General features: G+C 26.2%; 2 protein-coding genes and 1 long non-coding RNA gene across 3 annotated transcripts; all 3 read right to left on the reverse strand.

Moving 5' to 3' along the window:
- Window positions 1-2,329: 2,329 nt before the first annotated feature.
- On the reverse strand, window positions 2,330-3,773 carry LOC107019925. Its single transcript, XR_001456779.2, has 3 exons — window positions 3,634-3,773; window positions 3,489-3,529; window positions 2,330-2,598 (listed from the first exon to the last, which is right to left on the reverse strand). It is a non-coding gene; the product is annotated as an uncharacterized LOC107019925 (long non-coding RNA).
- A 676-nt stretch (window positions 3,774-4,449) lies between these two features.
- Window positions 4,450-8,734, reverse strand: LOC107018799 (systemin). Its single transcript, XM_015219377.2, has 11 exons — window positions 8,598-8,734; window positions 8,405-8,451; window positions 7,332-7,419; window positions 7,182-7,222; window positions 6,882-6,948; window positions 6,685-6,728; window positions 6,496-6,559; window positions 6,286-6,323; window positions 5,587-5,635; window positions 5,406-5,443; window positions 4,450-4,792 (listed from the first exon to the last, which is right to left on the reverse strand). The coding sequence occupies exons 1-11, from the start codon at window positions 8,629-8,631 to the stop codon at window positions 4,700-4,702; spliced, it is 603 nt and encodes a 200-aa protein (XP_015074863.1). The 5' UTR covers window positions 8,632-8,734; the 3' UTR covers window positions 4,450-4,699.
- A 4,027-nt stretch (window positions 8,735-12,761) lies between these two features.
- Window positions 12,762-14,607, reverse strand: LOC107020036 (protein MIZU-KUSSEI 1-like). The gene is made up of 2 exons (XM_015220376.2): window positions 14,042-14,607; window positions 12,762-13,465 (listed from the first exon to the last, which is right to left on the reverse strand). The coding sequence occupies exons 1-2, from the start codon at window positions 14,459-14,461 to the stop codon at window positions 13,121-13,123; spliced, it is 765 nt and encodes a 254-aa protein (XP_015075862.1). The 5' UTR covers window positions 14,462-14,607; the 3' UTR covers window positions 12,762-13,120.
- Between the last annotated feature and the right edge of the window lie 441 nt (window positions 14,608-15,048).

Raw genomic sequence — 15,048 nt, forward strand, 5'->3', positions numbered from 1 at the left:
ATATATAAAAGTAAATATACAAATAAGTTAATGAATTATAAAGATCAAAATTTACTAGCTAGCTAACTTGTTTAGATTTTGAAACCTTTTTCATTTGTAGTGGTTACAAGTCTCACATTTCCTATTTTGATGTACTAGTACATAAAAATAAGGTTCATTAATATATATGTTTTATCTTAGTAACTTCTATATTATTATTATTTTTAGACAAAACTTTTATATTATTGTTGCAATACTAATATGTTTTTCTAATATAGATCTTGCAAAAGTTATTCCTCGTTATATGGAAGTGCATTATTCAACATGTTGTTCTTATTTTCTTTTATATATTGCGGGGAAGAGGTTGAGTTTTCTAATTAGGTTTATAAAATAGAATATATAAATTATGGAAGTGCTGAAGTATGTGATTATTTAATTTAAAATGTTGGTTAGATAAAAATTAAAATGCACTTCTATTTTTTTAATTATATTTTTAATACGTCTTTTATTGTGAGCTTAACTTTTTATAAGTCTAGATTTTTTTAAAAAAATAGATATCGATGAAACAAACCTATGAACTGGAAAAAGAGGAAGATAGCGCAATTTGCAGACGAAAAATAGGGATAATGGTATGGTTACTCTTTCTATTTAGATAAATTACTTGTATTCACAATAAATATGATATTATCATTTAGTGATCACAATAAATATGCTATTATCATTTAGTAACATGCTATTTAGTTTCGACTCAAAATTGATATTAATTTATTTCCGACTCAAAATTGATATTAATTTATTTAAAGACAAGAATGACAGTTTGACTCCTACAAAGAGCAAATGCATTTTTGATTTACTTTTATTTTTTTTGGTCCAACACTACTATTGTACTCACTTCAAACTAGTCTCTTCCTTTGAATATTGATTTCTAATTTTTATGTTGTGGTTGTGTAATTTTTAAAGAAAAAATAATCAACAGGTGGTTTATTTAATATATCTTTTATTAACTTTTTTTAAAAAATTTTGATCAATTATATGCCTCCACAATAATTTAATGTTAAGGATCAAGTTTTTTTAAAAAGAAAAATAATTCTGGTTAGCTATGCTAAGTTAGAATAAAGTGGTATATATCCATTAAAACTAAAAATAAGTAAAAAAACTTGACTTTATTTAGTTAATTTTTTTTATATTCGGTGTCCAAAATAATAATCTAGAAGGTTATAATGATGTAACCAACATTTGCAAAATAATAATCTAGAATAATTGGGGGTTTAAAAAAAACAAAATTAGGTGACTTAATTTCTCACTTGATCATATATATTGATTCATCTTATTTGTTAGATAAACGCTTCCAAAATTAGAGAAATCGTTTGAAATTTGTAATCTCAAAAAATAAGACAGAAAAAAAATAAAAGTAAAATTATTAATACAAAAGTTATGATAAAATTCCTTACCCAGGCTGCCTTCGAAACGAAGATCTTCATAAAATAGATTTTCGACAAAATAAAAAAACACATACTATATATGCTAGAATTATAATCTCAAAATACCTTAATAAGAATTGTGTATACATATTTATATCATACACTATGAATATAATGAGAAAAAATATATTTTGCATCCTATATGTGTTGGGAAAATACGGATAAATACAAAAATATATATGGTAAAAGTAATGAAAATAAATAGGAAAATAGCGACATCAAGAATTTTACGTGAAAACCCTTCTCAATAAGGAAAAAAATCACGGGTCAAGAGGAGCAACTGATATCACTATAGTAAGGAATTTTACACAATGTAGTCACGAATACAATAATCAAGGTGACTATTACACACTCAAAAGGAACAACACTCTTTTGGTTTCCACCTTACTAAAATATCGCTCACACTCTATTTTTTTCTTCAGAGACTATTTTTCTTGTATAGTCTATGGAATACCTCACTTTGCTCTCAAAGTAGTTTTTCTCTCAAGTTTGGTGTGTTATACAAATGAGCAAGAATGCTTTATTTATAGAAGAATAAAACCATGTTTATGTCACTAATGACATAGTTAAATATAGCAAAGTCAAAAATGATTTCAAATCTTACCAATTTTCCAATCACCGAATCTTTTATTTTCAACTCCAATTACTATTTCTGTTTAACAATTGCTTGTAGCAATTAAATAGCTAAAATTGACCAAAAAATGAAATGAATTCTAACAATACGTCTAGAATTATCAAGATGGAAAAGTGTTCTACCTTTAGGGACGATTTGAACTATTGATTTACATAAAGGCTTATAATAAAACCTAAAAATCGATCATTAATCCAATTTAATCGAGTACCTCTACTGAATAGAGTTCAATAGAAAATTAAAAAGTTGTAACCTGAACCTTTAATTTATTAATTGATAGTAGAGGTGTTTCACCGCTAAAATAAACTTTACTTGTCAAATTATATTTTAAAAAAAACCCATAAAAATTGAAATATTTTCAAAATCTACAAATTTTAATTATTATTTTTACAGCTAAGAAATATTATTTCCAGTCTGAAAACGAGGAGGTTTACGTTTTCCTGGACGTGTTGAACGTCTTGCTATTGTTGACATTATAAAAGCTCCTTTTTCTTCTTCATTTATTCCCTGTAATTAATTTGAAATAATTAAAATTATTCTTTAATGATAAATACAAAAAATAAACACAAAAAGTATCTCCTTGAATGATCCTAAATGAAAATAAAACTGTGTTTGATAGGACAAAAGTCATTATTTAAAAAAATACTCCTGTATTTTATCAAATATCATAATTATATTTTAAAGGAGATAAAACTATAGAATAAAATATAATTAATTATCGTATATTATTATTATTATTATAGTATTAAAATGTTATGTATTTTATTACTAATTAAGAGTTTTCTATCATAAATTAAAAATACTACACTTAGAATACACCATACATGTATTTTTGCTACTATATATACTAAAATAGAAAGAGAGGTAAGCAAGATATTGTTATATATCTTAGATACATATGAATAACACTAGATACACAAATTATATATCTAGGTGTGATTCGATATCTGGGGATATAAGAGAGCGGCTATGAGATGAGAGAGAGGCTGAGACAGGTGAGTGAGATTTGTTATGTATCTAATTAAGATACATGTGAATCCACTGAATGCACTTATCTAGAACAATTTCTATGTCGTATATTCTGAGATATAAATATTGCATATCTGATTGCATCAAAATTTAATAAAATACATAATATTACAAATCCAAGAGAAATTTCTGAAATTAATTGTCAATACTAAAAAAAAATTAATCTTAATACCTTGTTATATGCTAATTCATTATTAACTTTCAATATAAATATATTTTCCACTCACAAGCAAAAAGATTGAAGTGGAAGTAAATAAAGTTTTAAGGAATTTAATGAAAGGAGAAAAACAAAACAAAATATTAAATACTACAAAGATTTCAGTTGCTAATATTAAACAAAAAAAATTAACAAGAAAAATTAAAGTTACCTTCTCATTTTCAATGTTTAAATTTTCATTCCCATCATTTCCTGGAAATAATATCATGATCAAAGTTTTATAAAAATAAACTCCTTTAAGATAAAAGATTTTCTATTTCTTTACTAAAGATAAAAAAGAAGAAGAAAATAAATACCTTTACCAAATGAAATAAGGAATTTAATTAGATCTAGAAATTTGTTCTTGATATCTTGGATAAATAAAGCAGCTGCCATAGATTTTCTTGATTTATTTGAATGGATAATATCAGTTATGAGCTTTATATATACACATCAATTATTTACCCTAAAGTTTTAATTAATATTGTAATATCAATAAGATACTTTTTTTTTTCACAATAATAGATCTAAAGTTTGATTCTCATAGAAGATCACGACAAATATTAATGATGACAAAAGCACGCTAATAAAATAATTTCAGCTTTTGACAATTATTTTTTTAGTAATTTTTTGCACGGTTATTCATTTTTTTAATTCAAGTTTCGATTATTTGCTACTTGACTACCACTACTTGTTGTCTCTTCGTTTGATCTATATTTATTAAAATTGTTTTAGATAAGTGATTTTTAATTTTTAATTTTTACACGTAATATATTAAAAATTATTAGATTAAAAAATATTTTATTGATATATTTTTAATTTTAATAAAATAATTTCTTTTATTATTTAATATCTGTATTAAGTTAAAATAAAACAAACAAATAAAAATAGAGGAAGTGTGATTTTTACTAAATTTCTCTTCTATGAAAAAGGGGCAAAAATATTGGGGCTGTTGAGTTAATGTTTAGCCTTTAGCGATATCTCTATATAGATAATGATAATAAATATATATATTTTTGTTGATCCTAAACATAATATAATTTAAATACAAAATTCAAAATTTAAAATAATTTAAATATGTTTTAATCTAAAACTCTTAAAATCTCTCTAATAAATAAAAGGGAAGACAATAATTATCATTATATGTTTATTTATTTTTTATTTATATTATATAAATAAGCCAAAAGAAAGGAAGCAATACAAGTACATAACAATCTAAAGAAAGCTTCTCAAAGTACAATAACCAAATTACACTTTGAAAATACAAAGAAAGACAAATATTTATTTGAACTTACTTTTCTAATCAGAGATAAATTCAGAAATTTTACTTTATCGCTCTGAATTATAATTCTTTTATTTATTAACTTTTTTTTTTGGATGTTTCTAGAGTTTATTATTGTCTGTTTGCATTTTGGGAGGATCACGCTTTGATGGAGGTTTTGATCGAACAGCAAGATCTTCTCGTACTATAATTTTCTGTATTTGAAAGAAAAAAGAAATTAATATCCTTTTATAATAAAAAAAATAGAAAAAAAATATTTTCTTGAAAAAAGTTTGAGATTTGAATTGTATGCTTCTTGTAGTGTCCAAAAAATAGTAACATCATGCTATAAATAAAATAAAAGACCCTTATTAGTTATTATAACTAAAGAAATGAAATGCAATTAAAAATTAAAATAAAAGATATATATAGTGGCGGAGTCAGAATTTTTATTAAAGAATTTAATGTATGAGAAAGTAAACATACGAATAAGTAGAAGAGGATTCAATATTGTTTATTGCATATAAGTAAAAAAATAAAATAATAAGTGATAGTTTCAGTGTATTTCTCACACTTTCAGAAGTTTTTTTTAATCATTTAAAATGTGGTTCTAGTTGGCTTTGTACCGAGGTTGTGAGGGTAGACACATTTTCAATAGTTTAGATATGAAAATAAAAAAAGAATTGTTTAAATATATTTTTATCGTAAACTCAATATAATTTTAACCGTATATAGATAGTAAGACTTTCTATCGAAGAAAGTTCGAATGAACTCAAAAAAAAATACAAACATAATATATAGAAAAATTCGAAGAAGAAATTCAGTTACCTCACATACCACCGTTGTTATTTCTTGTGCACCCTCCCCTGGATGATAATATCATGATTATAGTTACACATAAGTATTAATTTTTTTAAAAGATAATTAAAAAAAATAGTTTCATATATACCAAAGGAAATAAAAAATTGTAAGAAGAAAATACTTATAAGAAATATCAATAGATTGATACCTTCCATCTTGATGATATCTTCTGATGGAGTCTCTTTGTCATCTCCTTCCTGTAATTTTGAAGGAAAAAACTATTAATATCTTTCAATTAATAAATAATATCTTCTTTGTCCAATTTTATTGATTATGTTTAATTTCAAACCCTACCTTCACTCGTAAATTACACAAGATATATTATTGTTATGGTACATTAGTTACGTTAGACACAAATTTTATCAGTAATTAGGGTCCCTCATTTTAAAAGATTACTAGCTAGACGGTCATTAAGTTCAAAGTTGTATACTATTATGATACCGATAGATTCACTGTTAAAACGTCATTATCGGGCATTATGTTGAGATGTGTGCTAAGCGCTCCTATACTTCGCGAGAAGAAAGAAGGATGTTGCATCTGACATAATACAACAAATTGACGGGGCTCTTGATATTGCTCTCACGTCACAAAATTAATATTTTATTTTCAGCATGACTTCTTTATTATCGTGTTTTCTGATATGTTTTGCTCAAACTAAGGGTCTATTTGAAAATAATCTTGATGACTTCACAAGATAAAGATAAAGATAAAGATCATGGACACTCCACCCTGTTTAAATTCCTATAAATATATTAAATTGTTGTTTCATTATTAGCATAGCCAATTACATATCATATAAATAATGTGATTTTATGTAATAAAGAGAGAGAAAAATATAAGTAGTTACCTCATGTTCCACCTTTGGTTTTTCTTGTGCATCATCTCCTGGAGAATATATAAGGTCAATGATTTGAGTTACCCAAAAATAATATTTTATTTAAGATGATTTTCTTTTTTTTTTTTAAAAAAAAGGTTTCATACTAAATTTAGTTAAATAAAAAGAATATGAAAAATAAGAAGAAAATAAATCTTAGGCATATGAAGATATGATATATACCTTTGTTGTTGATATCTTGGGATGGAGTCTCTTTTTCAACTATTTTCTCCTTTTCATATTCTTCCTGTAATTTTGAAGAATAAAGCAAGATATAATATGTGATAAATGTAATTTGTGAATATGAAATAAATAGACATTAAAATATACAAAAATAATAAATAAAAAAGTCAAAGAAGAAATTAAAGTTACCTCCTCATATTCAACCTTTAGTTTTTCTTGTGCATCATCATCTCCTGGAGAATAATATATCAAGATTAAAGTTACCAAAAATAATATTAACTTCTTGAAAATGATTCACAATTTTTTTAAAAACAAAATCCTTTACTAAAAAAGGAAGAAAAATAAAAATAAAATTAAATATTTAGACACATATAAATAGATTATACCTTCAATCTTGATGATATATTGGGATAGAGTCTCTTTTTCAACAATTTTCTCCTTTACATATCCTCCCTGTAATATCCTTTAATAATAAATAATATTTCCTCTGTCTTATTTTATTTATTACGTTTAACTGAACATAAAATTTAAAAATAATACATGATGTACGTATGAACAAAATTGTATACAAAGTATCAAAACTATCAGGGTAAGCTTAGTTGGTTTCGAACGGATTAAAATAAATTGAATAAAACAATAAGTCATTATAATCCTATTAGTAAAAATAAAATGAGAACTATAGTTACCTCCTCATGTTCCACCTTTGGTATTTCTTGTGTATCATCTCCTAGTGGATAATATTATAATTAAAGTTAAAAAAAATACAATAATATCAACTTCTTTTAGATGATTAAAATAAGATGAAAAAAAATGAAAAAAAGAAGAAAATTAAATACTTAAAACATATGAAGAGATGGTATCTTTGTTGTTGATATCTTGGGATGGGGTCTCTTTTTCAATTATTTTTTCCTTTTCATCTCCTCCCTGTAAATTTTGATGGAAACAAAATTCAATATCCTTCAATTATAAATAATATTTCTTTATTTTAATAGTATTTGATTAAACATAAAAAAAATTTAAAAAAAAATATCCGAGTTAATTGTATACAAGTATAAAAAACATCATTTCGCATGAGTCGTAAATAAGGGTGTTAAATAAGTTGATTGAATCATGAGTAAAAAAAATTGAATCAATTAATGAGTGATTATTTAATTATAACGGTAAATAGGTTGAATCAAGAAGAGCTAATATATTGATAGCTCCTTATACCTATTGTCATTCAATTTTATTTGAACATTTGATTACGGCTTGTTATAATTGAATATATGATAAAATATTTCTATTAGATATCGATTTAAAATTTGAAAGAACTCTTACGTATAGTTTCAAATGTCAATTATACAGAAAAGCTAACCATTTTAAATATTTCACATTTTTTAACTGCACATATTAGTGTTAATGAATCGTAAAATCTCCAATATGTTTTAATTGAGCCTGATATATATAATCAAATGAGATGACATATTTTATATAGTTAATTTAACTAATTAGTAAACGTTTGAGAGCACATACAATTTTTGTAAAAAAAATGAACTGAAAATGTCTAACAGAAATACTTTATCACGTTTAAAAAGTTAAAACAAATCATAATCTAAATATTTAAATAATGAGTTGGAGTTTTCCGCGATAAAATATTGTGTTATTATTTTATTTGCTTCACAAAACGTAATTATTGTTATCCGCAAAGGAACACGTAAAATATTCTTGTTCCTTAGGCGAATTTGGGAGTCAGTATTCTAATATTTACTAACAAAGTTATTAATGTATTAAATCTAACATAAATAATATAGCGATTCAGACACATTATTAATTAGAAAATGAGACCATTTGAACAGTATAATATAAAAAAAAAGTTACAAAAATAATATATAAAAAAGTTGAAAAAAGAAAAAGGAGAAACTAAAGTTACCTTCTCATGGTGAAGTTTCACCTTTGGTTCTTCTTGCATGTCATCTCCTGGAGGATAATAACATGATTAAAAATTAATATATTATTTTCTTTAATATGATTCTTGTTAAACTCTCACTTGGTGTTTTTAATATATATTTTTAGTTACAAAATATATAAATAAATATATACTTGGGCATATAAAGAAATGATACCTTTGTTTTTGATATCATATGAAGGACTTTCCATGATTTTCTTAGTTTATTTCAACTCTTCATGAGCTGAGCTTTATATACTCATCACTAAGGGTGTTCATGGAAAATCGAGTTAAACCAAATATCAAATTTTATTATTCTTTTTGTTTTTTAATTTTTCATCCTATGTGTAAATATATATTCACATTAAAATTTAACTAATCTGAATTTATATGTAGACCCTATTTGGGAGAGTATACTTACGCGACATATTACTTAAGTTACATCTATTAATTGTGTAAAAATTAATGTACATTATTTTTGAATTATAAAGTTTGAGAATAAATTCAGACTTCCTTCGTTTATTATTGTTTGTCACGATTTTTATTTATAACGTCAAGCGATAAGAACTTTAATTAATATTTTAAAATGCATTTTTTCATCATATTATATGCAAAAAAATTGCAATCTATAGTACTTTTCATATAGTTTTTGAATATCTAATTTTTTTTGTTTAAAATATCGAGTTAATATAATCTAACTTAACTTTGAAAATTAGTCAAATTGATTTTCAAAAAATGTAACATGACAAATGAAAGTGAACGGATGGAGTAATCATTTGAATCATATTAATACTAAATCAGGCAAAATTACAATTTTGGTCGTTACGTTATTGGGAAATTGTTTTAAACTCTTACGATATATGATTAAATATATTTATGGAAAAATGATCTGATATATTTTTCAATTTTGTTATTTAGATTTGATATACTCCTTATTATAAAAGTAATTTATATTTACCTTTATTATTATAAAAATAATTCACATGTACTATATTTATTAAAAAAGTGGCTCACATATAACTTCTTATCTAACATTTGAAGTAAAAAATTAATTTTAATTTTATTTATTTATTTTTAATGTTAAATAAATTCCTTATGATTTTTTTACTTCTTTAAATTGATTATCATTATTGAGTCTTTTATTTTTATTTTATTTTTCTCTTTCATTGTTTTTTGTTACTCCTTCTCATGAGGTCTTACCCGTTTTGTTTTTTTAGTGACTTAAACTCGCAACATTTTCTAGTGTAAATATATGAGAAATAAGAAAAAAAAATATGAATAGAATTAAGAGAAATAAAAAAATAACCAAAAATTTAAACCTATTCTTTCTGGCTATATTGTAATTTATTTTTTGCATCTTTGCATAAATGAAAAAATTTACAAGAAAGTTGGTGAGAAATGAATTTGACTATCAAAATAATAAATTCAAATTAACATTAAAATCAAAGAAGCTCAAAAGAATACACGTGAGAAGGATGAGAAAAATGATATATATAAGTTATTTGTATGACACTAAAGCTATATATTCCACTTTTGTAACGAAAAATATATCAATTCAAAATAAGAAAATTACGAATATATCCTACCCTTTTCCTATTTTTGTTCCTATCGCGTAGAAATTTGTTTTGCTAGTGAAATTGTATATCAATTTTTATGGGTCCAACTTCAATGTGGAAAGTCGATGTGTATATCATAATCAAATTTTGACTATATTTTACTTTGCTCTAACTTTTATGAGTTGGAAATAATATCCTTTCCACGTTTAAAATGAGACAATCTTAATGCAATTTTTTAAGAAAAAATTTGCATAAAAATATTCTTTTTCTAGAACTAAAATATTTAGATATTCAATTGCTTTGATTTTGAATTGTCCATAAAATGCAAAGTCAATAAACAAACATCAAATTCATGGATATTTGAACCTAAATATCAATCCAGAAAAAGTAAAATATTTAAATGAAAGATGGAAAACACTTTTGAACAACCCATTGTAATAAAAAAAATTATATCTTAGAAATCAATTCATCAAGTGGATGATAAAATTTATGGATATTATGCACTTGTTATACAACTATCCTTTACAGGAAGAGCCAAATAGAGGAGGAATCAGTTTAGATATTGTTGGAGAAGAAAGAAGCTGATGAATGACACATGTCAAAGAATTATGTCCAACAAATTGATTGACGTGTCTATAGGGAAATGTTGAAGATGAAGGAAGGTGGTGATTGGAACATGTCCGAGGAACAAATCCAACAAAATTGACTGACGTGCTTACAACGTTGTTGTAGAGTTAGAGTCAACAAGGATTAAACTGTCAGTCAGCTTCGTTAGACATGTTCCTTTGACATGTTCTAATCATCAGCTTCCTTCTAAATGAAGGTTTGAGCCAGTGTTTTAAAAGGCGGAGGCGTGAGGCGAGGCGTTTTATACAGTATAGGGCGAGGCGTAAGCCCTGAGACATAGGGTGTAAGTCCGGTGGATCTATGAGGCGTAGTCTAATGTATATTCAATTTTATAGTTTTATTACTAATAGAATAAGCAAAAGTAAATATTTCAATGATTTTATTTTGAGATAAGTATTAATAATCAATAATGAAGAAAAAAAATATTATGATTACTATTTGAGAAATATCATTACACCAATAGTAAAAATATGATTTAAAGCAAAATAAGTTTTGAAAAATAAACTAAAAACGCTCGGTGTACATTTTTACACCCAGGACTTATGTTTTTATTCTCGAAGCTTAAACCTCAAACTTTAGGACTTACACTTTATGAATCTACGTCTTTTATTTACGCCTCAGAGCGTTTTTGGTACGCTCCGCCTCAAGACTCGCCATGGACTCACCCAAAAAATGTTTTTTAAACCACTGATTGAGTTATTAAAGGATTTAAGATTTTTCTTATTTTACGAGAAATACTTATAAATCGAATCATGTTAGAGTTTGACAGAAATTACTAAATAGTACAATCATTGAGGAAACAATAGATCTAAATTGGCTAAAGGATAAAAAGTTACTAATAATTAACTTAAAAACCAAAAATGTTATTAATACTTGTAATTATTTTTATTCGAGACCTAATTATATAAATATTTTTACCAAATCAATGCATAAAACTAATTTAGTTCTTAAAGCACATTTTAGGTTATTACAAACTTTATTTTTTTTTTCTCAATTTATGTAATATATGTTTGATTCTCTTTTAAATCTGTCTCATTAAGAATATTATATTTCTATAACTCAAAATAATTTAATTTTAAAATTTCTATATCAAATCATATAAATTGATACATAAAAAATACACTTTTTCACTCTCTATCAAGATAAGATGGTAAAGTAAATGAGGATTTTGACAGTTCGTAAAAAGAATTACTTTTGAGTCAGAAAACTTGTAATAATGCAAAAAAAAGAAGCAATTAATTAGGACCACACAAGTTTTTTTGGGTGAAATTAGGACCACATAACTTTTCTTTTGTACAATTATGACCACATAACTTTTTTTTTTTGGTACAATTAGGACCACATAAAAATTGCATATCTTACGTGTGATGATAACTATTTACATTATTGCACGGAATTAATTCCTTATATGCTAATTAAATTCATCAACGAGTACTTTTTCATCGATGATTCATATATCCACTATATGACATATGCGTACGCTAAAAAAGAGGAGGATTATTCAGATTTTAAAAATTAAAGAGATCACATATCTCACTATATTGAGATAAGACTTAATTTTAATCATCGGTTAACACCTTATTACGCGAAGAGTTGAACATTTAGAGCATGAAAAATTTAATTTAGGGGTTTCATAACGGATAAGATTGGTCCTACTATGATACCATGTAAAATTAGGAGTTGCGTTTAACTCACAACCAAAAAGCTAGTTCTAAGAGAGACTTGTACGTCCAAACTTCTTACTTTAACCATCGTAATTAGTAAGAAGAAGCAAAAGCTTTAGTGAACCTTCAAGCCAAAGGTACCTTCACTTTCACCTACCTTTGCTAAGAGAAGAGAGAGAGAGAAAGGAATGAAAGATGGCAGAAAGAAATCCTTCCAATCGCGCGAAATTGAACACAAAACTAATTTCGGCCAGATTTTTAATCAATTTTTTGGCCTTTGCTTAACTCCTTGTTCCGTAAATCGGTCGCTGGTAGATCTAATCCAAACAGATTTTATTGAATGAATTGACTTCGGTTTTGATTTCCTGAAACATGAGCGGATCAAAGCAATAGAACTAATAATAGAATAAAGAGAGACAAAAGCAAATATTTGAAAACTCGAGAAAGGATAAGGGAAGAAGACCTGACTCGGTCTTCTTTCCGAGCCATCAATAATTGTCGGCTTTCAATTGGTTCGATATATATATATATATAAACATAAGATTTTAACTTTATTAAAAAGAGTTTAATTTTCCTAACCCCTACACCTAGGACCCTGACAATGGTGCACACATCTTCTTGAAATCCTAGATTCGCCCCTGATTATAAGCAAACATACATCTCTGTTCCGTCCACCGCCCTAAATGACTTGATTGTATAAAAAAAAATTACATAACAATATGTATATATAAGTTAAACTCTACATTAAATTTCCCTCCCTAATAATATATTAGAGGGATCCATCCAACTAATTAGTAATAATAATAACAATTAAAAAGACCCAAATATCATTGTATAATTTTATAATTAATTAATTATATTCTTACAAAGAAAATACTCAATTCAGGTCCATCATTTGCATCTGGGCTCAACATATATAGGGTTTCAGCATCCTTTGATTTAACCACACGTTCAAAATGTGCCCTCATGTATGTCATCTCACCGTCCGGCCCTTCCACGTCAGATTTTCCGGGCAAAACTCCGGCGCCCATCGACACCGGCTTAAGAATCTCCATAACACTAAGATCTTCTTCTGTGGCTTCTCTTTTAACACCATAACCATTTTTTTTACCATTACAATACATTGTCCATAATGGTTCTTCAAGAAGATTTATCTTCTCCCTTTTATCCCTTTTCTCACATTCTAATGCAATCCTTACCTAATCAATAATAGAAGTCGTGACTCGATCAGTGAAGGAATCAGAATTTTTATTAAAATCAAATATATAAATAAGTAAACACACGAAACAATTTGAGTCATATATAACAAAAATGTAGTGTTATAAGTAGGGTTTAAGAAGGACGAGGATAAAAGAGATTATTTCTGATTAACCTTTTGACTTAAAAGATTCAACATATAGTATGTCAATATATATATAAGACATCTTTTTATCATAATTTATGTAATATGTAATACTATTACTCTTTCAAAAGTCAAACATTCTTTTTCTCTTTTAAAAATACTTCCTAAACATTTTTAATTAATTAACAATATTTTTGCTAACGTATGGTAGTACTTTACCTCTGGTTTTCAAATATATAAATTTTGTTTCAAAATTTAGAGCTAAAATATTAAGGAATATGAAAATGTTTCCAAACAAATGAAAAACACTATATATAATTACCCTAAAACATATACATTCAAATGAAAAATATTTTGATATTTGGTTTTTGAACAATTTTACATAAATTGAGACAGAGAAAACGATATTAAAAAGAAAAAAAAAAGACCTTACCATGCCTAGATTCATTTCCTTTTGCAAAACATTTGTTTGCAAAGCAAGTTCAACAACAACGGTAGGAAAATTCCTAGGGTTTTCTTGAATGGAAAGACTAACACGTCCTTTTCGATATCCAAACAACGTTCCGGTGATTCTTGAACCGGCTATTATCCGGCTGTTACTATCCGGTAAGCGACCACCGGGTAGAGAAGGGAGTCTGCATGCCGGTGTTATAATCGGGAACGATCGAAAAACATTACGAAAAACTCGAAAAACCCTAGTCCGGTTTTTTTTCTTGGTTGAGTTAACCGGTTCAAGAAGGGATGATGGCGGAGTTGTTGTTGTTGGAGCCGGTATTGAAGAAGAAGACGACGATGATACGCTCGTTCTTGGTGTTGATGATGGTTGTGGTTGTGGTGGTTCGGCCTGATCCATTGCTAGTATCCGTTTATAGGGTAACCAGCAATGGATGAGGAAAAATTACTCGAAAAAAAAAGAGGAAGAATACACAAAAAATTAAGGATGTTGAATTTGCATGCAAATGCATGCAAATGAAGATGGAGATAGAGGGAGGGTGGGGTGGGGTGGGGTGGGGGGTAGGTAGTTGATTAATTGTATTTTGGTTTCTTTGGTGTAGGTGTGTTTGGAAAATGATATTATTTTGTTTAATTTTCTTTGGTTGGAATTTGGTACCATAGATTTCGGAACCTGAATTTGTGGAACTAATTAAATAATACTATAATTACCTACTTAATTATTTAAATTTTTTATATATAAAAAAAGAGACATTTTATGATAGTCGAATCAATAAGTTTGTAACTCTTTATAAATTTATTTTTAAGTTGATCGTATGAAATCTCTTCAATACAAGATATTTATTTGTGTACATAAAAAAAATATTTGAAATCATCTTTGATTATTTAATTTATTCAAATAGTAAAGAACTACATTCTTTATTCAAGACCAAGATGCACATAATTGATGTAAGTTTTGCAGAGTGATACGGTTAAATCAATATTTGT

Source organism: Solanum pennellii, chromosome 5, assembly GCF_001406875.1.
Source record: "Solanum pennellii chromosome 5, SPENNV200".
Taxonomy (NCBI): Eukaryota; Viridiplantae; Streptophyta; class Magnoliopsida; order Solanales; family Solanaceae; genus Solanum; species Solanum pennellii.

Bases quoted from the DNA above. Each gene is read 5' to 3' on its own strand.
- LOC107018799 (XM_015219377.2), bottom strand. From the start codon at position 8,631: ATGGAAAGTCCTTCATATGATATCAAAAACAAAG. The intron at 6,729-6,881 runs GTATAATCTATT...ATTATTCTCCAG, and splicing joins ATATATCATCAAGATTGAAG to GAGATGATGATGCACAAGAA. The intron at 5,444-5,586 runs GTATCAATCTAT...ATTATCATCCAG, and splicing joins AGATATCATCAAGATGGAAG to GGGAGGGTGCACAAGAAATA.
- LOC107020036 (XM_015220376.2), bottom strand. From the start codon at position 14,461: ATGGATCAGGCCGAACCACCACAACCACAACCATCATCAACACCAAGA. The intron at 13,466-14,041 runs GTAAGGTCTTTT...ATTATTGATTAG, and splicing joins AGGAAATGAATCTAGGCATG to GTAAGGATTGCATTAGAATG.